A 25595-nucleotide genomic window follows, 5' to 3' on the forward strand; every position below is an offset into this window, starting at 1 on the left:
TTTGAATTCAAATTATGTTTTTCGCAATCACGAGATGAGACAAGACCCTACTCATTAGAGTTATTGTTTCTAGAAACGGCTCTCCCCCCCCCAAACATGTCCCTCCTCCTGGATGGTTACGTGTGTATAGTTGAGTGTGTGTGTGTGTGTGTAGGCTTACGTGTGTGCACGTAGGCGTGTGTATGTGTGTAAAGGCGCGAGCGCGTGTGTGAGTGTGTATGTGTATGAGCATGCGTGTGTAGGACATGGACGCCACTACCCAGGAGAAGTGGATTCCTGGGGACAGTGCTCAGGACCAGAGGAGCCGTGCCGGTGGGCGGTGGTGCTGCAGAGGCCCCTGGTCCAAGCTGAAAAAGGAACCACAACATCAAGGACTGTCAAGTGAAAACAATAAGCAATCGTGATTGCTCAAAAAAATTTTTTGATATACTGATGATAAACTGAACTGTGATGATAAACGGAATGTAGATTAATGCACTCAATTTTCCTTTACAAGTGCAAAATCTATTTTTAGACATTCTTATTTCTTTCTTCCCCTGCCCCTCCAATGGCATCAAACATTTCAAGATCCCCGAAACATGACTAGTTGGAACCTGATTTTTAAATTTACACTACTCACTACAGTGAAACCTGTGTAAGTTGACCACTTGCGGTGCACTAATTTAGTTGTCAACTTAAGCAGGTGGTCAACTTATAGAGGTTGAATTATATGATAAGATCTAATTCTGTGCCTGAAAATAGCGGTCAACTTAGACAGGTGGTCAACTTACAAGGTGGTCAACTTTACAAGTTCCACTGTACTTTGAATTTTACTTCTTACTAAGTTTTAGATCTACACTACTAACGTGCATAAACGAGTGACCGGATCCCATAGGGATCATCATAGGGACATCTCTCCTCCTCTAGGCGTTTTTGGTGTAACCTAGCTTACTCTGTTGCAATTAATCTGCTTGTACGATTTCCTCGCGTATGTGGGGGTAATCCGTTTGCAATAACGAGCGACCCTTTCTTAGCTTTTACATGCACTTATACGTTTTAGCTATAGTTTACAAGCATGGGAAAGTTATTGATGTTTTTATGCTATTGCAAACACTAGCATCGCTTTTACCTAATTTGCGGATTATCCTCGATTTCGCTTATAATCGCATCCGCGTTTAGCGTGCCATCCTTTTCCACGGATAATCGAGAGATTACTGTACTTGATATGGATGATGGATTTCAGAACACGAGCATACATTTAAAACTTTCTTGAGTACGCCTTTGAGAAAACATTCTTTTGAGTGTTGGTGCATGTCCCCCTTTTTAGAATACTTTGCGTGTCACAAACTTTTTGTACGTGGGCTGGTGGAGGGGAACACTTTTAAAAACTGTTTACTAATTTTACCTGGAGTGACTTTAGATACTTGGCACTGTCGAAATCACAGACCTAGAATTAAACTAGAGTGCAAGCTAGGGTTATATTTCGGCTGCGCAGACGCGCCCCTGAAAACGTGTTTTAATCCCTATTGAATAATTCTTAGCTACTTAGCATGATGATATATATGACTGTCTTCCTAAAATTAGAAATCCTGGTGTTTGAATGGTTTCTGAAATAAATGATTCAAATTAAGAAAATTTTAATTACAGCTTTCCAATATATCTGCTGGAACAAATTTATAAATTACGAATAATATGAAAGAATAGTCAGCTGAAAACGAAAAATTACAAAATATCATTCTTACTTCGAAGAAGTATTGTGTAACAGGTCGTTGACTGCTGCAATGCTATGTTCTACTCCGTCTACGTAAACATGTTGCTGGTCAGGTGGAAAATTAAGACGTAGCTCTGAGAATACAATATTCCTCCATCTAAACCAATTAATCTGCGAAACATACAATAAAAGTAATTAAGTTAACGTGAAGTTGCAAAGGCTGCATTGATAGTCTAATGATTTATTATACACATTGATTAAAATTTTGACTATCATCTCTGAGCTAATTATTACTTTCTTTTACATAGTAAAGGAAGTATTGTATTCGTAAAAAAATGTTCTCTCAAACATCAGCCAAAATTTCCATTTTGCTCACCCTCGAATGAACGTTGAGTTTTTTTTTTTTTTGGCTCGATCGCACGTGCATATGTACCTAAGACCTTATGGACGTCCGAAATATCCATTTTGACGATCCCCGAGTCATGACTATCAATAGACATAGATATAGATTGACAGATAGACGAGTTTTCTAGTGACGTCTGTATGTACGTACGTATGTGCGTATGTATCTTGCATAACTCAAAACCGGTAGGCCGTAGAATGTTGAAATTTGGTATGTAGGCTCCTAGTGGGGGTCTACATACCTCCCTCCCCCGTTGTGCACCTCCCCTTTTGGTTGCTTCCGGATGTTCCAAAAGAGGTCTTTTACACCTTTTAGGGATATAATCAGTGTTAATTTCAATGCAAACTCAAGTGATGTTATAATTTGACGAACAGTTGGCCATATATCACCAAGCTTTTGGTCACCAAGTTTCGTCACCAACTTGGCGATATGGTGACAAATTTGTCGAAAAATTTTATTTTCCAAATTTCGTTTCAATTCGGCGCTATTGGCGATATTTAGAGAGTTATCTATTGAATTACGTTAACATTTTCGAGATTGGGAAACGTAATCTCTGTAAAACGCTTTTTTGCATCGGTTCGCGACAAACTGATAAAAATTAATCGGTTAATATTTGAAATGTTTTTAGATTCCTTAAAGTGAATGACGCCCTCCCGAATCAGGTAAGGTTATGGTGTTGGTGTTATTCTGAAAGTTTTGATTAAAATTACTAAATTGGGGTAAAAAGGAAGCCATGTGATGCATCATATATCAGCTCGTTTACCCTCTAGAACTCGGATCGCGAGCAAAATATACACACTAAGGGGGGGGGGAGTAAATCTGGTGTCCTACGAAATAAGGGAAGATGTTGCTCTTTAGCTTCTCCTTGTAACCTTCTCTTGCTCCTGAGGTGTATACTAATTAGTCCTTGTCGGACTGTCTCGGGGGGGGGGGGGCATTTTTTTTTTGCCGGAGCAGCCAATGTGTGAGTGTTTTTCTCATCGTATGAGTTTTGTTAGGACTTTTTTTCTTTAAAGTGTGAGTGCTTTCCCCACCAAGCGGGGGTTCGGGTTTATCGAAAATTTGTTTTTATTCTGTGTCATAAAGTATTAAACCAAGTACGTACCTAAGTGAATAAACCAATAAGGGAAATGGGTGTTGAGAGAAAAATTCTTAAGCGCGAGTTCCCAAATTACTCATTTTAACGCGAATTCTGAAATGTTTGAAGTTTACTTCCAGTAGAGAGATAAAATTGAAATTAACATTTTCAGCTCAAACTAAAAGATAAATTTAGATTTATATGCTAAAATCAACTGAAATTGAACATCAATACAATCATCCGTTCAGACACGATATCACACAGCTCTGCTGTTCAGACAAACATAACCCCGTCCGACACTCTTCAGGCAAATTTATGTACCCTCAGACAATTTTGTTGTTTAATCTACCACAGACCGAAAGACTGATACAGATAGATATAGTCTCACCCTTTTATAGAGAAAGTCGTATGTAGCAATTTATGGCTATAACGTAATAGCTTCGGTTCCTTTTCACATTTTACAGTGTGTTATTTAACTTTTTAGAACGAAATTACGGTTCTACAAAATGCTTACTTGGTCCTTTGGCTTCGTTATAAACGGGCGAGACTGTAATAGAAAAAGAGACAGATAGATAGAGAGAGAGAGAGAGAGAGACACGAAAAAGATGGATGGATAGATATATAACAAATTGAAGAATAGTTAAATAGATAGACTGGATAGATAGATCGAAATGTAGGTATATAGATGTGCTAAATAGATGTATCGAAAAGTAGATATATAGATAGACATATTATAGATATATAGATAGCTAAATAGATAGCTAAATTGATAGAAAGATCGATCGACAGACATAGATGGAAAGATCGATTCATAGATATAGATAGACAGATATAGACAGTCAGATATAGATAGACATAGACAGATAGATAGACATAGAACACTAGTTAGATAGAGATTGAATAGATGGCGAAAGAAATATTAAACTTTTGTATCAAAACACACCTTTTGATGTATAAACAACAATGATTTGAATGTCAAATAAATTTTATTTCATGATAAAACATTTAAAATTTATACAATGTGAGGTTGAAATAGTTTTATTGTCTAACCAAAGAAACCTTTTTAATGAATTGGGCATGAAAGTTAATGAGCATAAATTTGAAGTAAATCGCTGTTGCTCAAAAAATGCTTCAATCAAAACAGTTTATGTGAATTATATTTTATATACGATGGTTGATTAAATATGAATCTTAATTTCATTAAAAAAATGTTTATCGACCAAAAAAGACATACATACGCCATCCTTTTTCTACATAGTGTCTCCTACCTCTGATACACAATTTTTCTATCAGATAGCCAAGTTTTTGATGCCGTCATAACAGAAAGAAGAGGGACATATGCAGAGCCAATAGCGCATGAACTCGTTTATACACTTGTATCATCATCAAATTGTAGTCCTCCTAGGTCTTTTTTTTGAGTGGTCCAAACAAATGGCAGTCACAGGACGATAAATCTGGACTGTAACGGAGTAGTTTCCAAGGTGTCAGATGAAATTATCTTAAATTTTCCCGCTTTAATGTGGCAGTGTGTGGCCTTACATTTTCATAGAAAAGAATGATGTTCCGTTTCAATTGGCGTCCTCGTGTGCTGCGATATGCAGATTGTTCTTCATCCAAAAGACGACAGTCTTTCTTTAACAGTGTGTGAAGTATTTCTTCCACAAACTGTGCGTGAGGCTGTCTCAAAATTTCAGAGGGTTTAGCGCCCTCTTTTGCGAGAAACTTAATAACAATGCGTTGCGCAACAAACGTGTGCACTTCTCGTTCATTCATGGCGTACTGAAGCAGCTGATCTCCAAAGTGTGCGCGCGAACACAAAAACCCTTCTTCAGACATCCCCACCAACATATATTAGCAAAGCACCACCCCAGATTTGTCACTAACAGCGCGTTAGATTCAAATTCCGATACGTATTCGATCTGCCCTTGGACAAGCACTTAAGCAAAGAAATAAATGTGTCAAAACAATAAATTACCTGGGGCGCAATATCAGACAAAGTTAGCAGAGTTACGTTCGAAATGCTGAGATCTTGGATAGAACCAGCTGCTGTTCTTGAAACCTAAAAATGAATCAAATCTATTACATCATTCTAGTGTTACTCCGTTATTAAAGGCATAAAAAGTTGGCAGCTCTATCTTACTACTATTATATATGCGAAAGTTTGTCTGTATGGATGTATGGATGTATGGATGTTTGTTACTCTTTCACGCAAAAACTACTGAACAGATTTTTATGAAACTTTACAATAATATAGCTTATGCATCAGAATAACACATAGGGTAGTTTTCGTCCCGTTATGGGGGGCAAAACCCCCTTAGGGGGGCAATAAAATACAATTTTCGTATAAATTCTCTAATATAGGGATGAAAAAATACTTGCACATATTTATATTATATGTCCATCGAAAGCTCTGATTTTTCTGCTGAAGATGGCACCTATTCGAAATTTCTAAGTAGAATAAAAAACGAGTTATGAGCTTTTTAGTTCCATGTTCGAAGGCTTTCCTCAACTCAATACAGTATTTAGTGTATCATCTCAACTCCCTGTCGATAGCGGCAATTATAGTATTGTTGACTATCTTTGCTTTTCGTGACTGTTCAAGGCTTTTCTCAAGTCAAATCTTGAAGTAAGATTTTTGCACAAGATTGGCAAATAATACATGATTTGGCTCATCATTTTCCATTTAAACGGAACTTTAATGTAATTAATGGTTTTTATTACTATTTATGCTGATTGAACACTTACTCATTATCTAATCAATCAGCAGATCGCCAAAATTTTTGCAGAAAGATTTCCGTAACTGATGCATTTGGCAGTTTTTTTCAACGTCGCTGTTTTTGAAGCCGAAGACTACGTCATAATGTTTCTCAGCTTTCACCATGTAAACAAAATATCGCCAATCAAATAATCTTTAAAAAACTTTTTTTACTGTGTTAGGCAAATCCATAAACAGCACAAAAACTTCCATTAATTTTACTTTTTGCACAATGTCAAACAATCGCCAAATTTTACTACTTATTTTGGAAACATTTCGGATGAAACTCTTTAGCGCCATTTTATAGTGACCAAAAGTATCTCAGCACCTGGCGATAATATCTCAACGAAAATTAATATCATATCGTTTTACAAAGTAATGAAAGAAGGGGGGGGGGGAGCATCATCGAAGGTATCCCAAAACGATTCAAGCAAATTCGGTAAAATCGCACCAAGAGCCCACAATGATTGAAATTTCCCAAAATAACTAAAGCAAGTATAAGGGGATTACGAGCGCGGCTATATTTTTTTTAAAACTTCGTACTTTAATAGCCATACAGAGAAGGTTTTAGACTCCATGTTAAAAGAAAAGTATCAAGAGATTCATCTTTTTAAACACGAGAAGATTAATTTCATGTTTTGGAAATTTGTATATGCTTAAATATAGTGCTTTCGTTTCTAAATCAATACTACTTTGTTCTTTATACTTATTGCTATTTTAGTTTTATGGGTAAGAAAGAAACTCGATTTTTAATCACGTCAAAAAGATGTGTTTTAAATTCTTTCACTTAAAACAGAAAACAAAAAGAAGTAACGATTTTTTCTCATAGCTATAACTGACCCAGGCAACGCCGGGTATTTTTGCTAGTTTCTAAATATTTTACGAATTTTTTCTTGATTGTAATACTGTACATGACTTAATTTACATAATTATTCGTTACAACTTCGTTCTTTTTTTCGATATTAAAAATGACATTTTTATTCTGTTTTTATACTGCTCTTGAAGTTAAATACCGTAGTAAGCTAATTAAAAACGTATTTTTCTATAATTATCTAGTATATGGTACGTAATTTTAAGGACCCCCCCCCCCAGCTATTGTGATTAAAGGCCAGATATCATAAATGAATCTCTGAACAATGCAACTACAGTCCAACCACGGATTGTATGAAATTGGCAAACGTCCAGTTGAGACGAGTCTATCTGAAGGAGGGGGATAAGTAAAAATTTTTTGATGCGCAAGTTCTGCTCATTTAAATGTGACTCTGCTTAATTTGGAGGCTAACATACATCTGCAAAAGCTGACATCCCTGAAAACTAATAGCTGCGCCCATTTCCGCCTGTAACCGGCTCGGGAAAATGTTCTTAAAATTGGAATAGAAAAGGAACAAAATCGAATTCTCGAAAAATCGCTTCGAGGTGCACACCCCCATGCTACAAATTAATTCTGTGCCAAATTTCATGAAAATCGGCCGCACGGTCTAGGCGCTATGCGCGTCACAGTGATCCTGACAGAAAGAGAGAGATCCTGACAGAGAGACTTTCAGCTTTATTATTAGTAAAGATTTTTTAAGTAAACGTGGCGGTTAGATAAAAAATGTGTTTTCAAAAACTAAAAGTACGTTTGCTTTACTTCGAAAGTTATGCTCTCAATTTTAAATAGCATGAAAAACAAATTTGGAATTACACTTAACGTATGTACTTAAAATCATTTTCATCTTTTCACTTTTTTGGCCACCGCAGACGAATATGCTACAATCTGTGGCATATTCAGCCGAGAAGTTTTAAGTTTGGTGAATCGACGAAGTCATGTTGGATTCGAAAAATAAAGTCATGGTAGTAGCTTCTCAAAAAATAAAATAGCAGTAGCCCTTCATTCTATCGCACTTCTCGGGAAGCGATATCTAAGAAAACGCGGTATAACCGAGGTCATTAAAAATAGCAATTCAACTAGCATACAAGTAACTGATATGTTCTTGTTCAACAAATTTAGTTGTTTTTTACTTACGACAAACCTAAATAAAAACAACAAAAGAACATGATCTTACTCTGTATAATTGCTGGGTTGTTTTTTTTTTTTCAATCGGAGGAAAAAAGACTTAAAAATTTCACTTTCAGTGATATAACAAGGGGCAGTTATACTTATAAATGCAGTAACTTATTAAACAAAATATTGGTAACTACAGTTACTTTTCGAAAAGTAAAATAATGTTTACTGTAATTACTCCTCAAAAACACAAGATAATTATTGTAACTGTGGTAACTTCTCTAAACCAGGGATTCACACAACTAGTGTAACTTTTTAAAAAATTTAAATGATTAGCAATTGAAATAATATCTTGTGACATTTGTATACGCAAATATTATTTCCCCTCGACCGCCCGTTATCGAGATTTCAGGTGATCAAGTCTGTCGAAATTTAAGAAAAGCGCCAAATTTAAAAACGGCGAGAAATCGATCACGCAATTTCGCCGTCTGCATCCATCTACAAATCGTGTGAGAGATGTCTTCCATTACTCGCTGAAACTCGCTAAATTTGGCGATTTTTCTTAAAATTTTAGCAGGCTTTAAGGCCTCATATTTCGATAATAGGGATACGAGGGCGAATAATTTATGCGTCCAGAAGCCTGCTCTTTCAATGTTTGCTCTTTCGATTGCTCATGCGACATGATCTTTCGATTGCTACTTATTTAAATTTATTTGTTTCACTAGTGGCACCCGCACGGCTTTGCCCGTAGTAGAAAATTAAAAGGTCTTTTGGTTCGCCTGTATATTTACAAATAATGTATGAATCAGGGTCGGACTGGGTCCTCAAAAAGGCGCATACTCCTATTTTTCTGAAGGCGCATGCCAATGGGGGGGGGGGGGGGATCGCGGAAAGGACATAGACGATCATTTTAGAGGAGCGATAGCGATCAGTGGCGGATCCAGACGATCCTGTTGAGAGGGGCGATTGCTTAATTCATTAAGGGGGGGGGGAGGGTGGACTAATGAAAATAAAACTTTTTAAAAAGTTAAAAATTTGTAGCATGTCCCCCCCCCCCCCGAATAATGTGTAATGTGCTTCGCTCAAAGAGGTTGAATGAAAGTTATAAGTGTTTCGAGTATCACACACACAAGAATAAAAAAACTGAAAAAAGAGTTTCTATAATATTCTGGATCTATTATCTAAATTAAACCCTTTAACTTTTGATTCGTTTGAAAACTCGTGAAGTTTTTTCAGTTGTTATTCAGGTTCTCAATTGTTTTTTTTTTCCTTATAAAAGAAAGGTTGCAGCAACAAAATGGCATCTCTTTTTACCAGTTTACGTACCGAACATAATGAAATACTAAAATTGCATTTGTAAATAAAATTTGAAGATAGTTTTGGATTTGTTTGTTGATTGAGTTTTGTTTAATATTCGCGCAAAGGAAGGAGTGTTTGCAGGCTTTCTCCCAAAAATTTTTGTTCGGAACGCATTTTTAGACTATTTGGAGGTTAACAAGTAAAAGGGAGGTTTGGGGGCCCCGTTCCGGAATTTTTTTCACATTTAAGGATATATTTTCGAAAACACAATTATTTGCAATCTTTTTGTTCTTGAAGGAAAAGATGAGAGACATGAGTTCTCCCCAATTGTTTTATGATAGCTTCAAAAACGCAATTTTAGTGTTGCTAAAAACCAGGGGATTCTGGGGCTTACCCCCGGAAATTTTTTTTGTAATTGAACTCCTAAAAACGCAATTGTAGACCATCTTTGATGACGTAGCAGAAGACATGGGGTTCAGAACTTTTCAACAGAAACTTTTCGATGTAAGGAGTTCCAAAAACGCTGTTTTAGACAATCTTTGAATGATGTTGAAAGATGAGGAAAGAAAGACGGAAAAAAAGACATGGGGGCTCCTCTCCGGAAATTTTTTGAAATTGAAGTCTCAAAAACGCAGTTGCAAGCCAATTTTTATGACGTAGGGGGAAGAAACGGGGTTTGGAACTTTCCATCGGAAATTGTTTTTTTTTTTTTTTTTTTTTTTTTTTAATTTTGTTTTTCAGCGAAGGCGTTTGTATTGCATTTCATCTTAAAGAGTAGGAAGGGCGCACCTGCCCTCGGGCAGGTTGGCAGGCGGGCCAGTCCGAGCCTGTGTATGATGAATTTCTCGCCAATTGGCTTGCCCATGTTACGGTTCCACGTTATGATTACTTGGTAATTTACTCGTCCATCTTATGGTAATTTTGCTCGGGAAAATATTCTTAAAATTGGAATAGAGAAAGAACAAAATCGAATTTTCGAAAAATTACTTCGAGGTGCACACCCCCATGCTACGAACTAATTCTGTGGAAAATTTCATGAAAATCGGCCGGACGGTCTAGTCGCTATGCGCGTCACAGAGATCCTGACAGACAGAGAGAGATCCGGACAGAGAGATATCCAGATAGAGATGCTTTCAGATTTATTATTAGTAAAGATTTTTACTAGACCCGGATCTACGAACCTGCAGCGCGGGAGGGGGGGCCTTCCTTAATGGGCCCAATGGCCCAAGAAATTAAAAAAAAAAACTAGCACTAAGAGTTGTGAACGTTGCAAATAAACACTGCTGGCCTCTGGGGAGAGGCCCTACAGATTTTGTTGCAGTGAGTCCAAAAGTTATTGATCCGGGCCTGATTATTACACTGCCGTGCGGTTTCCTGGCAAGAAATAAAATAACGATGATTGTAGTCCTCCAAAAATAAAATAAAGATAACTGCAGTAACATTGGCGTAAACCTTACCTTGCTGGCACGACAAAAATTGAAATCAAACTCAAAGAGCTCGTCTATATCTTGTTCTGTGATATTATTCATTTCCACCTCCAGTAACGACAGAACCGATTCCAAAACTGCTCGATGCTCGGCTGCCCTCTCCAGTGCTACTGTAGCGTTGTCCTCATCATCATAGCAGATATCAGATACCAGAGGATCTGCTACACTCAGCTAAAAGTAAAAAAAAAAAAACGTGGCAGTTAAAAACACAATTCGAGGATTTCGACCTAGCTAATTCAAATCTTTGGAGAAGTCCAGACGTGTTAATATAGGTAAACTTGGTCCTACCTTGATCCAAAATGTGTAGTATATAACCAATGCTAATAATCGCTATCTCTTTAAAAATGCATTTAAAAGCAGAAACTGAATTTTTCTAAGCAAGTTTTTAACCGACTTCAAAAAGGAGGCTGTTATCAGTTCATACCGTATGTAAGTTTTTTTTTTTTTTTTTTTTTGTCCACTCACAGCATCTCACCTAGTGAACCGATTTTGATGATTCTTTTTTTAATAGATAGGGGATGGCTCAACTTAGGTCCCATTACTTTGTTTGACCATATTTGTTCCTTATACAAAAAGTTATGGGCAAAAAACAGTAAATTTCATGCAATTTCCCTATTAAGTGATAAAATATGAAACTCATTGTTATAAAAGTTTATTGCCATATAACAGTAACATTAGTAGTAATTGTAATGATAATTTTGAATAAAGGCTTATCTGAAGTAAGCATCAAGTTTCTTCAGTGTCATTGCTCCATATTGGGGGTAAACCTGACCTGGAAGCGAGGGGATGCAATAAACAAAACCACCACTATACTACCAGGTTAGGTTTACCTCAACTGTACAGAATTGTATCACAAGCAACTTGTATGCTATGAAATGCAAATTAGTTAGGGAAAACGGAATATTTAAATGGTTATCATTAAATTAGCACACAAATTATGAATCCAGAGAGTAAGAAAGATAAATTTTTAGTGCCAATCGCTTAAACTTTAAGGCGTGCTAATAGTTTTCTTACTTCTTTTTAGTATGGAGCATTTTTTTATGAAAAATATGGTGAAGTTTCGTGATGGTAATTTCTTACTTTTACTGAAATACCTACATTTACACTAAAAAGAAGGAAATAAAAAAAATTTGAAAAAAAAAATAGAACCGACTTTAAAATTGCTCTAAAAAGTGAAAAATAATTTTATTCTTTAAACACTATCGATAATACTTTTAAACATAATTTTTGAAGTTGGCGCAAAAACGATAGATAAGATCATTCACAGTCATAACTCAACTACAACTATAAATTTAACCAGGCCTTTTCTTCACTACCACATACATTATGCATTGATGACTGCATATTTGACCAACGATATAAATGTTTCGTTTCTAACTTTGGATGATTTTCTGAAAAAAATATGAACGGAGCATGGTTACACTGGAATTTACTTTTTGTTTTTACGCCAACTTCAAAAATTATGTTTAAAAGTATTATCGATAGTGTTTAAAGAATAAAATTATTTTTCACTTTTTAGAGCAATTTTTAAGTCGGTTCTATTTTTTTTTTCAAAATTTTTTTATTAGGTCCTTTTTGGGTCCCCTGAAAACTTTGATGGAACACGCAAGCCTCCTGAGCCTTTCGGGTACTCAGGCCCTGCTTGTTTTTTATAATAGGAGATACAAGTTTTTTTTCAGTTTTCCCGTAAGCATGTTGACATACATACCTTTGGGCATGTAATAAAGGGGAACTTACTATGGCAAAAAGACGATGGTCTTCACCGAGAAACTTCGTCTCAAGTCGGAACAGAGAATCCAGCCCCATTGAGTTCAACTTTGCCATTCTCCACTCCACGTCCAGCCTACAGTCGTTCCAGTCAGGGTTGAGGAAAGGCCAATCACCAACTCCCTTCCCAGACAAAATTTGACTCAAATCGTCCACAGCATTTTCTTCGATGTAAGCTTTACGGGGAAAGAAAAGAAAAGAGTAAGAACAAAATTATAAGAAACTGCCCTTGATTTTGAAACGTTAAATCCATCCAAGGTTTTTTTTTTGTATGTAGCCTATATTCAGATTTAAGGGAATTATATGTGCAAAAGCTTTGCAATCAAGTAGAGATTCATGATTACATATTTATCTAATCATTCCAAATTATCACTTTGAAAAAAAAAAATGTAAGCAGTTTAAGACTTCAGACAAAATTTCTGAACCTTAAAGAAACCCGAAGCAGACCTGCCATTCAGAAAGGTGCTGTGAGGCCAATAACCTGACTCGACGTTAAATCCCGGTTATCACAAATTTGCCATTTCAACTGCGCTTGCGCGCGGACTTTGCTGATTTCAAAACTCTTGCTAAATTAATTACAAACATTTTAAATTTGGTAATAAATATGAGATGGCAAGAGATAAAAATTAGAAATCACAAAGTTTTTTCTGATTTAGTTTTTAGGCCTCGGTAAAGATTGAATTTTGCGTCTTAACTATTAATGGATTCGGTGTTTGAATCGTCTGTCCTTTTTCAGGACCAAATTTTTAATCTCGGAAGAGCGTACTAGAATTTCAGCATCACTTCTAATACAAAGCCGAACCCTCAACCTAAATAAAAATGTATAATACTAAGCTGTTTACGCCTAACGTAAAATATCCGCAAAAGACGGATTTCTGTACTAATATTCCAATCATTTTTGAAGTACACAACGTGTTTTACACTTATGTTAAATAAATATTTCCAAACTAATAAATATTGAAGTGTCATTTTTTCTCTTAAGATTATCAATTATTCATATCCGTAGTTTCATATAATATATCACGAAGTCGCTGTGAAAATATTCTAATCGCATTCATTAATTTGGTGGGACTCTCGCTCAGCTTAAATATAAACAAGCAACACGAAATCTTAAAACAGAAAGCCCAAAAAGCTAAGTCCGCGCGCAAGCGCAGTTGAAATGGCAAATTTGTGATAACCGGGATTTAACGTCAAGTAATAACCTGAGCCTGACCATTAGTTCAATTTGTTGCCGGATAGCGCTGTTTCCTATGCAGCTTAGAACGTTTGTGCGATTTCAAGAAACTTGCATCATTTTGAAAGAGATATTTCCTAGCTTATTCTGTGTTTCACTCAGAAGTATTGTTGTCGTTGTTGTTTTCGTGTCTATATACATTAAATTTTATCGAAGGTCTTGATCACAGCTTCAGCTAGTATCGGTGTGTCCGGACTGTAGAGAACTTCCTGTAGCAACTCGCTGAGCGGAGCCAGTCCATTCTCAGAAGGTTAGTGGTTATCGCTGGGCAATCCAAGATGTGGCTGGGCTTTAGCTGAATATTAGTGCTGTGTTTGCATTGGACATGAGATCTTGATTTATCAGGCTGGATCTTCATACACTTGTAATAATGTGTTCTAAGTCTCGCAATTGTTGATGTGATAGCTCTTGGAAAATCAAAATATGTAATGAGTGGATTTTTTTTATGAATGCGTAAAAGTTCTGTGTCTAGCTACAGCATTTGCATCAGCAAGTGTAATAGTTGTTCTCTTTTAATCAAGCCCTGCCCTCTTTGGCCACGGAGTCTGCACATTCATTTACCTCGATTGCGGTTTCACCTTTTCTAATGACTTCAAGAGCGGATCTGGAATCTGAGGAAATTACCAGTCCACCAGTGAAGTTCAAACCCTGCAATTCACTTGAATAAAGAGAGAGCCCTTCCCTAATCTCCAGAATTTCGTTGGTGAAATTAGAAGCAATCAGTCCAGTATTAATTTTGTGCCTTGAGATTTTACCACCTGGAAAAAGGATGTAAGCTCCAGCACCTCTATTTCTCAGAAACATATCTGAGGAGCCATCTGTGTAGGCAAGTGCAACATTTCCTCGAGATGCCATTTTAATTTTTCTCTCGAGTTTTTTTTCTCTGAGAATATCTGGGGCTTCTTTTTTAGAGCAAGGCTGTAACAATCCTAGGAACAATGTAGTGTTGGCTTTGAAATTGGGGCTCCTAAAGAAAATTTAAGGAGGAGTGTTTCAAAGTTACTTGATCTCCAATGTCCCTATCGATCTGAAGGGTCGAGGAACGTTTAAGTCTGGTTGAAATTTTCCAATTATTAAAAGTCATTGTCGAAATACGGTCAGCATTGGTACAGCGGAGTGAGTTTGTAAACTTTATGATGGCTAGTTTACTTGTACTATCTAGGATAGGAAGGATACATTCCTGTTCTGCCTTATTGCTGTTGGTAGACGAGACCGCTCTTATTACGATTTTGGAAGCTCTGTATTGGACAGCATCGAGTATTTCCCTAACAGTTGTAGAAGCCAGAGTTCAGATTAGGCCAGCGTATTCAAGCACTGGTGTTCATATATAATGGGAAAAGAAGGGGATTCAGAACTGAGCCCTGTGGAACTCCAGCTCGTAATTTTTGGGGGTTAGAGAGTTTTCCATTAAACCTAACTGAGAATTTTTGCCGTCTCGGGAACAACAAAGCGTTTTCCTGAATTCCAATGTCATGAATAATATGTACCAATTTTTGTCGCTAGACTCGATCGCAAGCCGCTGAGAGGTCTAGGAAAACCGAAAATGGTTTCTTGTGAGGCACCTCTTGAAATCCATACTCAGAAGTATTGGAAATAGCAATTCATTGACATTTAATTTTTCTCTGTTTTAGTAAATTGCTCTGAATGTTAATAGTATGTCTACAGCTTATCTATGAATATCGTCATGGTAATTGTAATTGCATATACAAATTGGAACGAAATAAACAATTAAGACTCGATCAGGTCATAATTGAAGCAAAAACGCATTCTGATTGTTCCAAAAAATGTCCCATTCACTCGCATGGGCGCCTCAATGGGAGGTCACTGTGACTTTCCAAAAAATCTTTATTCGCCAAATTGTGCAGAGGAATCGGCAAATTTAGAGATTATATTGCAAGATTAAGATTCTTTTCTCCTTTTTAAAAAGTTTTTAAATTGTTTTTATTGATGCCTTATGCTCATTCTCATTAGATATTATGTTTGTATGGTAAAGTATTTTATCATTCAGTAAAATTGGAATTTCTTTCTGCAAATTAAGAATTTTTCGCCCTTCCAAAATTTTTAGCTGAGGGCTGCCCTATTTGCTTGTGCTACTCGATAGAGAAAGGCTGTGTACATGATAATAGCAAAGTGCAAAAATTACTGCCCCACATCAAATGCCAAATTTCGAAGGCGAACGTTTTTGACATCGAAATTTTGCTCGCTGTGGAACACGAAGCTCATTAACCGATTCTGAACAAGATTTTCGACGACCAAGTTCAAGATTTATCTTCTCCGCAATGATCAACAATGAATGCATATTTTAAAAGTACCTAAAACTAATTCTCATCACTTCCAGAATCTGAGTAGATGCTTTTCACAGAACTTAATTCTAGTTTATTTTGTAAACTAACTGATTGTGATTCGATAATTTTACAGTATCAGATTCTGAACTGAAACCCCCTAAATATCCAATTAAGGGATAAAATCAATAAAATACCTGAACCTGAGAAGTAAAATCTCTTCTAAAATAATGATAACTGATTAGATAATCTTGAGAACACCAATTCTGCATTCTACAATCTACGGAACAATTTCTACGGAACTCGATTATGTAGCCATGTGTTGATATCTCTATCGGTAATCAACGCGAAATCCTTGCTTTTCACAGACAGCGTAGATAAATCACTGGGCAAACGACGAAAGCCCAGACGAAGGAAAGTTTGCGCATTGATTTCGGTTTATAACAAAAACGAAATAAATCAAAATAAGAACTGATTTTAAGAAGTTCGATTTCATTGAAAAGACTTCAGAATAAGACATCAATGCGCTCCTGAATAAAACTACCGCCAGTGTCACCTGGTGGTAGACTGTGGAGTTGGAATTCCTATCTTGAAAACGAAACGAGATGGGGGGGGGGGGGGATTATTTACAAAGTTGTAAAGCATCCTTGAATTAAGACTATACAAAACCGTGTGGACTTAATTACAAAGAATAGAACGGTTACAAGCGTATTTGTTTTTTCATGATTTCCCACACTGTGACGTAAGAAAACGATTTGTGAAAGAAAAAAAAAGTAGTTATAAAAAATATACCTTTTATCTGAGGTGTCCCAACTCCTCACCGTCAGATGCAATGCGTGTTTGATTCCTCGCTTGATTGTCCCGTAGGAACATAGAGCGTAGCATGTTGGAAATCACGAGAAATCAAATGTGTGTTTGTAACCGTGACGATGCTCTGCAACTTTTGTAAATCACTTTTCCCCGCTACCTTGTTTCGTTTTCGAGCTAGGGAATTCCATTTCCAGTTTTTCACCAGGTGACACGGCTGGCTGATTTTGTTCAGTCTGTTACGGTGACTTTCGGCTGTTTTTAACCAATGAAATTAAATTCTTTGTAGAAAATAACTGATTTGACCTCATTCCCACTATCATATGCAATGTATAACCACAATTTGAATGAATATGTAAAGCTTTTATAAAGCAGCAAGACTATTTTACCGTCTGTAATTGTTAGTATGTTACAGTGGAATTGCCTTAAGTAAAGAATTAGTCATTCTTTCAAAAAAATGAAGCAATAGCAGTTTGTACTTACAAATATCCATACAGTTCTTATACACGTGTTTAGCGTCCGTCAAAGACTTGCTTTCATTCACTTTGACTGGTTTTTCCAATATACCTATGAACAATACATCACTTTCATTTTTGGGAAACAATTATGTTTGATTTTATCATTTTGCTTTTTTAGTTTCATATTCATTTAATTAAATTTTTGCAAGAAAAATAAATAAAAATATTTCACTAAAACTCTCAGCATTCGAATTAGTTAAAGAAATTGGTAATCTTTCCCAAACTTGGTAATACGAAAAAAAAAAAAAAAGAACGAATTATAAGAATCATAAAGCGCTCTAGTAAATTAATAAATTTCTTTCCAGCCGAATTGTAAGAAAGAATGTTACAAATTATATTTCAAAAGCAAAATACATTCAATCGTTATAAAATACTTATAGGGATTCAAAATATGTTCGTCCTGCCTGCAGCATGGTATATGTTCAATATATATATATATATATATATATATATATATAATGATCGAAATTGATGTAAAATATTCTACATTTAAACAGCGCAATGTTGCAGCTAAAGTAGTTAAATATATTGAAAATATAGTAAAGTATGTAGTTTCACATGCACGGGTAGCACTGAAACAAGTGTATGTAACAACGAAGATAAACAACAATAACAATAACGAAAATGAACATGGAACGTTAAAAAATAAACTAGGAACATTGAAAACAAGAATTAATGAAATCATGGGTATTAAATTGCTGCTACGTTTACGAAGAGCTGGAGCAGCTGGCATATTAAATATTCTGCAAGGTTTCTGTGCGGGTCAGTATCATACATGCAGCAAAATTAATTAGAAGTATAAGTATATGTATTTGAATTAACGAACTTATATGTGTAGCAACTTATAAGGCTTAATAAAGTAAGCAGGAAAATTATAAAACGTTATATATGCTTATTGTTTGGATAAAATGCTATAAATTTTACATATATAAATAGTATGCTTATTAGTAATATGCTGTCATGTATTACCAACCCCCCAGCTCTGACCTGCAAAATAAAAGAGAAAAATTACATACCACATGATTTCAAATATTTCGTCGACAACAATGTCTATGTCTAGGTATCCATTTTCCAGACGAAAATCTGATGCCACGCCAATCGAACAGGTCGCTGGGGCAGGGCATCCAAAAAGCACCTTCCTGTCGAAAGGATTTCAGCGCTCTTTATCATCAAAGTTACCCAGTTACACTGTTGCCAAATCGCAGTTGTTTGGGTGGAAACTAAATCTGTCCTTGTTGAAGAAAAGATTTCTTGATAAATTAAGATAATAAAATGTGAAATTGGCAGGATAAAAATTGTAATAGTAGAGATTTGCAGCAAATTTGAAGATTTGTTTATTAAATTGAGAATTGTTGCTACAAATTTTAAAAAATCTGTACACATAATTACTGGTAATTTACATATTATAAAAAACACAAATGTCAGATATTTGATGAATCTTGGTGCAAAATTTAGACTCAACAGCACTTGCAAATTCAGTAAAGCAGTTCATATTTTTAAAGTTAACATTCTTCGATTCATTAAAAAAGTTGCATACTCGCACGCAATACCTTTTGAAGCATTCCAAGAATGGAAAGATCTATTAATCATTGAATTTAAAACTTTTTTAGCTAAACAAATTAACAACGCAGAACACCAATATCAAAATTTGAAAAAAGATGAAATCGAATATATCAACAATTTAAAAAAATTCTTTGTCTTTGTTCCAATTGATAAAGCTGCCAATAATTATGGTATCATTTGCAAACATTTCTACGTTAAACAAGTCTTACAAGAACTTAACTCGTCTCTTTATTACGAAAAATCGAATCTTTCTACAGATGTGATTATTAAACAGTTTATTGCATACAATAAACTTTGCAAATCGAATTTTTCATACAGTTTTACAATTTCAAATTGTCAATCCCTGCCTTTCATATTTATGACGCCCAAATTCCACAAATCACCAGTTAAATTTCGTTTCATTTGTTCTACTACAAATAGTTTTGGAAAAAATATCAACATCAAATTACAGTTTATTTTGAAAAAAATTTACGATTTTCTGAAGGTCAAATTTATGCATACGAGCTATTTCTGGTGCATTGACAACAGTATCGAAATCATTAAAAATCTACAATGCACACCTAAATCAATTTACACATTTGACTTTGAGAATCTATTCTGCAACATTCCTATCGAAGATTTATATACAACTTTGTTAAAACTTTTTGACGTATTTTGCATTGGTGAGGAATTGGGCATCGACAGGAATTTTTTCAATAGTCTTTGTCATTTCTGTTTCTTTAACAATTTCGTGACTTTCAACAACTTTACTTTTAAACAAATACATGGAATTGGCATGGGCACCAACTATTCCAGCACAGCTGCTAATTTGTATCTCTTTTTCTATGAATTTAAATATACAGTACAGTATAATAAAAAACATGATATTTTTAGGTATATAGATGACATCCTCATCTTCAACAAAAGTATGGATGACATTTTCCCTTTAATCTATCCACAAAATCTACAACTCACTAAAGCCAATGACAACTTTCTGTCTGCCGATTTTCTGGACATTTCTTTCAAAATTGTTGATTGTAACCTTATTACAGATATTTATGATAAAAAAGATAACTTCAATTTTTACACAAAAAGTATGCCACATTGGTACAGTAATTTACATAAAAAGATCTTCATTAATATTATAATTGGACAGCTCAGCAGATTTTTTAAAATTTGTAGCAACAATTCTCAATTTAATAAACAAATCTTCAAATTTGCTGCAAATCTCTACTATTACAATTTTTATCCTGCCAATTTCACATTTTATTATCTTAATTTGTTCAAGAAATCTTTTCTTCAACAAGGACAGATTTAGTTTCCACCCAAACAACTGCGATTTGGCAACAGTGTAACTGGGTAACTTTGATGATAAAGAGCGCTGAAATCCTTTCGACAGGAAGGTGCTTTTTGGATGCCCTGCCCCAGCGACCTGTTCGATTGGCGTGGCATCGGATTTTCGTCTCTGGAAAATGGATACCTAGACATAGACATTGTTGTCGACGAAATATTTGAAATCATGTGGTATGTAATTTTTCTCTTTTATTTTGCAGGTCAGAGCTGGGGGGTTGGTAATACATGACAGCATATTACTAAATATTACTAATAAGCATACTATTTATATATGTAAAATTTATAGCATTTTATCCAAACAATAAGCATATATAACGTTTTATAATTTTCCTGCTTACTTTATTAAGCCTTATAAGTTGCTACACATATAAGTTCGTTAATTCAAATACATATACTTATACTTCTAATTAATTTTGCTGCATGTATGATACTGACCCGCACAGAAACCTTGCAGAATATTTAATATGCCAGCTGCTCCAGCTCTTCGTAAACGTAGCAGCAATTTAATACCCATGATTTCATTAATTCTTGTTTTCAATGTTCCTAGTTTATTTTTTAACGTTCCATGTTCATTTTTGTTATTGTTGTTTATCTTCGTTGTTACATACACTTATTTCAGTGCTACCCGTGCATGTGAAACTACATACTTTACTATATATATATATATATATATATATATATATATATATATATATATATATATATATATATATATATATATATATATATATATATATATAATTTAAATGTTTAAACCAACGACTCATTAAGGGGAAGTAATGGGGATATCAGGAAAACTATAATATCGCTCAATATTCTTTTAACACTGCTGGGGGAGGACAGTTCACGGTTGTTAACCTTCTTCCAATGAAATGAGACAGCTAACTATGGAAAACTCCTCCTAATGTGATGGATGTAGCAATCACTAAATAATGACGTAGTTTTCATTATAACTGTGTTGTGTCACATTTCTCTATGACCAGGGCCTGCTTACTGAATAGGCCAACTAGGCCATGGCCTAGGGCCCCCCGATATTTAGGGGTCCCCAAATGGCTGCAATTATATTAGTCAATGACTAAAATTGTTTCAGCAAACGGCTAAATTTATAGAGTTTGAATACAGGAAGCCCCAAAAAAGTATCTGTCCTAGGCCCATAGATACCTTAATCGGGCCCTGCCTATGACAGAGATTCCCAAAGTGGGTGCCGCGGCACTCTGGGGTACCGCAAGGAGGGACAAGGAATACCGCGAAGTGTCCATACTTTTAATATGTATGAAAAACGAGATACTCTCAGGGGCGTGCACAGGGGGGAGAAGGGACACCTGTTGGCCCGAGCCTGAAGGGGGCCCAATATTTTTGAAACTAGGGGTGAAATATAAAGGTAAACAATATGGGGGGGGGCCGGAAAAGTCATTAGTGACAGACCCCAAAATTTCTGTGCACGCCCCTAAATAGATTAGGATGTCGTGAAAGAGTTGTAACTATTCAAATGGTGCCGCGAGTGGGAAAAATTTTGGAACCCCTGCCCTACGGAGTTTGGAAGACTTACTAAACAAACATGCTACCAATACAGTAACAAAGTTGACAGGAGAAAGAAACTCCACAAGTTTTGTTTCTTAAATGTTCAATGTACCTTTCGTAATGAGGCAGATATCAAGTCTCAAGTCTAATTCCTGTTTCACTCGCTGTAAAATGTCAGGAATATAATTTAGGATCTTTTATTTTCCAAAAAGATGGGCAGAGTTCATTTAATATATTGAGGGACACCTGACCAAATACTTTTTTCCGCCCCCTGTACTCAAGTTCTATTATTTTCGCCGTTGGCTAAAACAGCTTTGGCCATTGACTAAAACAGATGCACCCAATTTGCGGCCGTTAAATAGCGGGGGACATATTCCACGGCCTAGTTGGCGTATTTATTCCCTAGACCCTGAGGATGGGGCAGTCCCATTGTTTGTTGTTGCCCCCATAAAAAACGATTTTTTATTTGGTAACAAAGATCGTGTGTTCGTTTTCCATGTGACACTGCCACGTGATTTACAAGATTTTTCGCAAAAGATTACAACTGCAACCTCATTTGTCACCATTGATCATGATATGTTACAGCAGGTGAAACAAGGATTAGACTTTAAGCTTCAACTCTACCGCGTTACAAAAGATTCAATCTGAACATTTGGAAAACAGAACGCGTAGAGTTTTTTCCCCCAGTAAAGTAGACGTTGTTGATAAATTGGTAATATGTTTGCTCCAATATACCTTCCAAACCTTGTGACACAGGCAACATCGATAACGGCAAAACCTTGACCTTTATACATTGAACTATAAAAGCATCGATGTTCTGAAAAACCATTGACATCGATACCACAAATTTAATAAGTTTCAACGTTCCAACGAGGGAATGAATTTTGCCGAAGTTTGAATTGCAAAATTTTAGCCAAATTAGCTCAGTATGGATCTACAAAATTGTTCACTACTACAAATACTTAGTTCCTATGAGTGCTTAATACTACAGTGTTCGAATTAATTGGGACGAAGATATTTTTTCGGGGACGGTCAACTTTGTTGCCAGCTAGCTCCAGTGGATTCCCCTAAGCAATTATGTTTGGCTTCATGTCATCTGGATGTCAGACTGCTAAAAACTAGTCTAGATGAGAAATTGGGAACATTAAAAAAATTTTTAGTTTGTTTCTGTGAGAGGAGAAAGTAACATTTTCCATTCTTTCATTATGGTGTACGGAATAGGGATACAATGCCTAGAGAGTAATAAGGGGGACAACGCCAAAGATAATCGGACTTAACAAGCACAAATCTATGGGGTAAAAAATCATTTCTTGCGGTTGGTATTGGAAAATCGAACTTACTAGTACTTCTCTTCTGACAAACAGTGAGAGGTGTCTGCTGCAGTCTCGAGAAATGAATATCAATATCAATAGGCAATAAATACCTCATAATGTATTGGATAGTTCCTGTAGATCTAATAATGCTGGTTTAGAGTAGTAAACTATCCCCCCCCCCTTTTTTTTTTCCTTTCGAGTTTTTTCTTTTCTCCTTCATATTTGCCCTTTCTTCGAGGAGGAAATGGTTCAATTAAATACATTTCTTCAGACGCCCAGAGAAATTTGATTTTCTAATATCAATCATGGATAGAGAAACTTTTGACAGCTATAGATACGTGACTGTTAAATACGATTATCTTTGCTAACTTTCAAGGAGTTATATCCCTTTTTATCGTACTAAAATGAAGGAATGCAAAATGTAACTTCCTCTTCTGACAGAAACAATCTGAAGAATTGTGCAATATTCATAATTTCTCACCTACACCAGTTCTAAGCAATCAAAACTGACATCCAGATTGCATTAAGACTATAGAGAGCATAAGAACTGGAGGCTAGCTGGCAATCATCTTGAACGTACGCAAAATAATAGCTTTGTCCCAATTGCTGCGAACATTTTTTTTAGTACGTCTATAACCTGATTTTATCCTGGAAACAAAACTCGCCTTTTAGCTTGAGATCTATTCCTTCTTCGAGGAGATCCACATTGCCGAAAGAGTTCCATCCCTCCGGCAACGAATGGGAATGTAAAAAATTGCCGCAAGCGTAATTGTAAAAATTCACGCAGGGGTCTTCCCTCACATCCAGGTATTTCAAGATTCTAGCCGCTAAAAATGTAAAAAAAGCATATGAAAACAGGGTGTGTCGTGAAGATACACGATAGAACTGAAACTTTTCTGTTACAGGCAAACATTTTAATTACTCTTCAATCATTTTTTTTTTTTGAGCAATCACGATTGCTTATTGTTCTCACTTGACTGTTTTTGGCGTCTTTTGATTTTTCCCACCGCCACCCTCCGCACCATCACCGTCGACGGGCTCCTCACGATGCTGCTCCCTATAGCGAAAGCTGTCTCCAGGTTGCATCCATGTCCTACACACACGCACATACATACACAACTACACACACGCACGCACACAAACACATACACACACCTACACAAACACATACACACATACAAACACGTACACACACGCATACATACAGACACTCACACATACACACAACCTGCACAGACACAAACACATATGCCTACACACACATAGACACATACCCTCCCCACACACACATTCATACACGCAACTACCCACACACTTATGCCAGCACACAGACACAAACACACATGCCTACACACACATACACATAACCTCTACACACAAACACATACCCCCACACACAAACACACACGCCTACATACACACACTCGTGATTGCGAAAAACATAATTTGAATTCAAGATGTCAAAATTCAAATTAATTAATTTATTTTTTTTTTTTGAATAGCATGGACTGTGCATATCATTCATTTATTTGCATAAATTATATACCGCAAGCGTAATTGCAAAAATTCATATTTACAATTACATACATGCAGGTAGTTATCAAAATAATGGAAACACCGAAACACCTGTGAATAAAAGTGACATTTTTGAATGTGCTTCGTAAGTAATAAAGAATGAAACTAGATATCTGTTTTTTTTTTTTTTTTTTTTTTTTTTTTTTTTTTTTTTATAAATAGCAGTGCACATATTCTGGTAGTATATTGTGGATTAACTGAAGTTCTGGGCTTCTTGGATTTTTTTCAAGCGCGTGAAATATTGGACCTCTCAAATTTTAAAAGAGGCCGAATTGTTGAAGCGCGTCTAGCTGAAGCAAGTGTAACTGAAACATCTCAACTTTTTGGTGTTTCTAGAGGTACAGTATCTAAAGTCATGACAGCAGCGCGGTAAGACAAGTTCGGCAAAGCAAAATAGTGGACGGAAAGATAAGCTTAGTGAAAGAAACCGACGATGTTGAAGAGGATTGTAATGTCTAAAAAGCAAAGAATATCAACAAAAATGACCAGAGAACTCAATCACCATCTGGATTCACCAGTGTGAATGATTAGAGTCAGAAAGCACTTTTACACACTTGTCACAGAGTGCTTCCATTATTTTGATAACTACCTGTCTATACATAAAATACACCGCCAGCTCAGTCATTCCAATTCGAGGACAGTAGCTTCGTGCTTTTTAGCACTCATCAGCCCGGAATAGGAAGTAACTGAGCTGGAGGCGGAAAACCTCTTAAAGGAGCCAAGAGAGCCAAACAAACAGGTAGCTAATGTATAATTAGCACATCAGACGAGTGACCGCAGCAATGGTGCAGTTAAAAAGATCGAAACTGCAGTCCTCGGATGGAATGACTGAGCTGGCGGTGTATTTTATGTATTTCTGCCTTGGGGGGGGGGGGGGGGCTGGCTTAGGACGGTAACTTACTGCAATATATACATATATGTAGAGCTGCCAACTTTTGGAAATCCAAAATCGTAGCAGCACTTTGCGGCGGGGAGGGGGGCGGGGTA

General features: G+C 36.0%; 1 protein-coding gene across 1 annotated transcript in view; it reads right to left on the minus strand.

Moving 5' to 3' along the window:
- LOC129230631 (membrane metallo-endopeptidase-like 1) overlaps nucleotides 1-25595 on the minus strand; it is a 65810-nt gene that overhangs the window by 24543 nt on the left and 15672 nt on the right. Inside the window, exons 4-9 of the mRNA XM_054865046.1 lie at nucleotides 23699-23860; nucleotides 17270-17353; nucleotides 12434-12639; nucleotides 10667-10867; nucleotides 5147-5230; nucleotides 1722-1861 (exon numbers count right to left, since the gene is read on the minus strand). Of these exons, the coding sequence (XP_054721021.1) occupies nucleotides 1722-1861; nucleotides 5147-5230; nucleotides 10667-10867; nucleotides 12434-12639; nucleotides 17270-17353; nucleotides 23699-23860 (877 nt within the window). The remainder of the gene's footprint in view (nucleotides 1-1721; nucleotides 1862-5146; nucleotides 5231-10666; nucleotides 10868-12433; nucleotides 12640-17269; nucleotides 17354-23698; nucleotides 23861-25595) is intronic.

This window comes from Uloborus diversus, chromosome 9 (genome assembly GCF_026930045.1).
Source record: "Uloborus diversus isolate 005 chromosome 9, Udiv.v.3.1, whole genome shotgun sequence".
Classification (NCBI taxonomy): Eukaryota; Metazoa; Arthropoda; class Arachnida; order Araneae; family Uloboridae; genus Uloborus; species Uloborus diversus.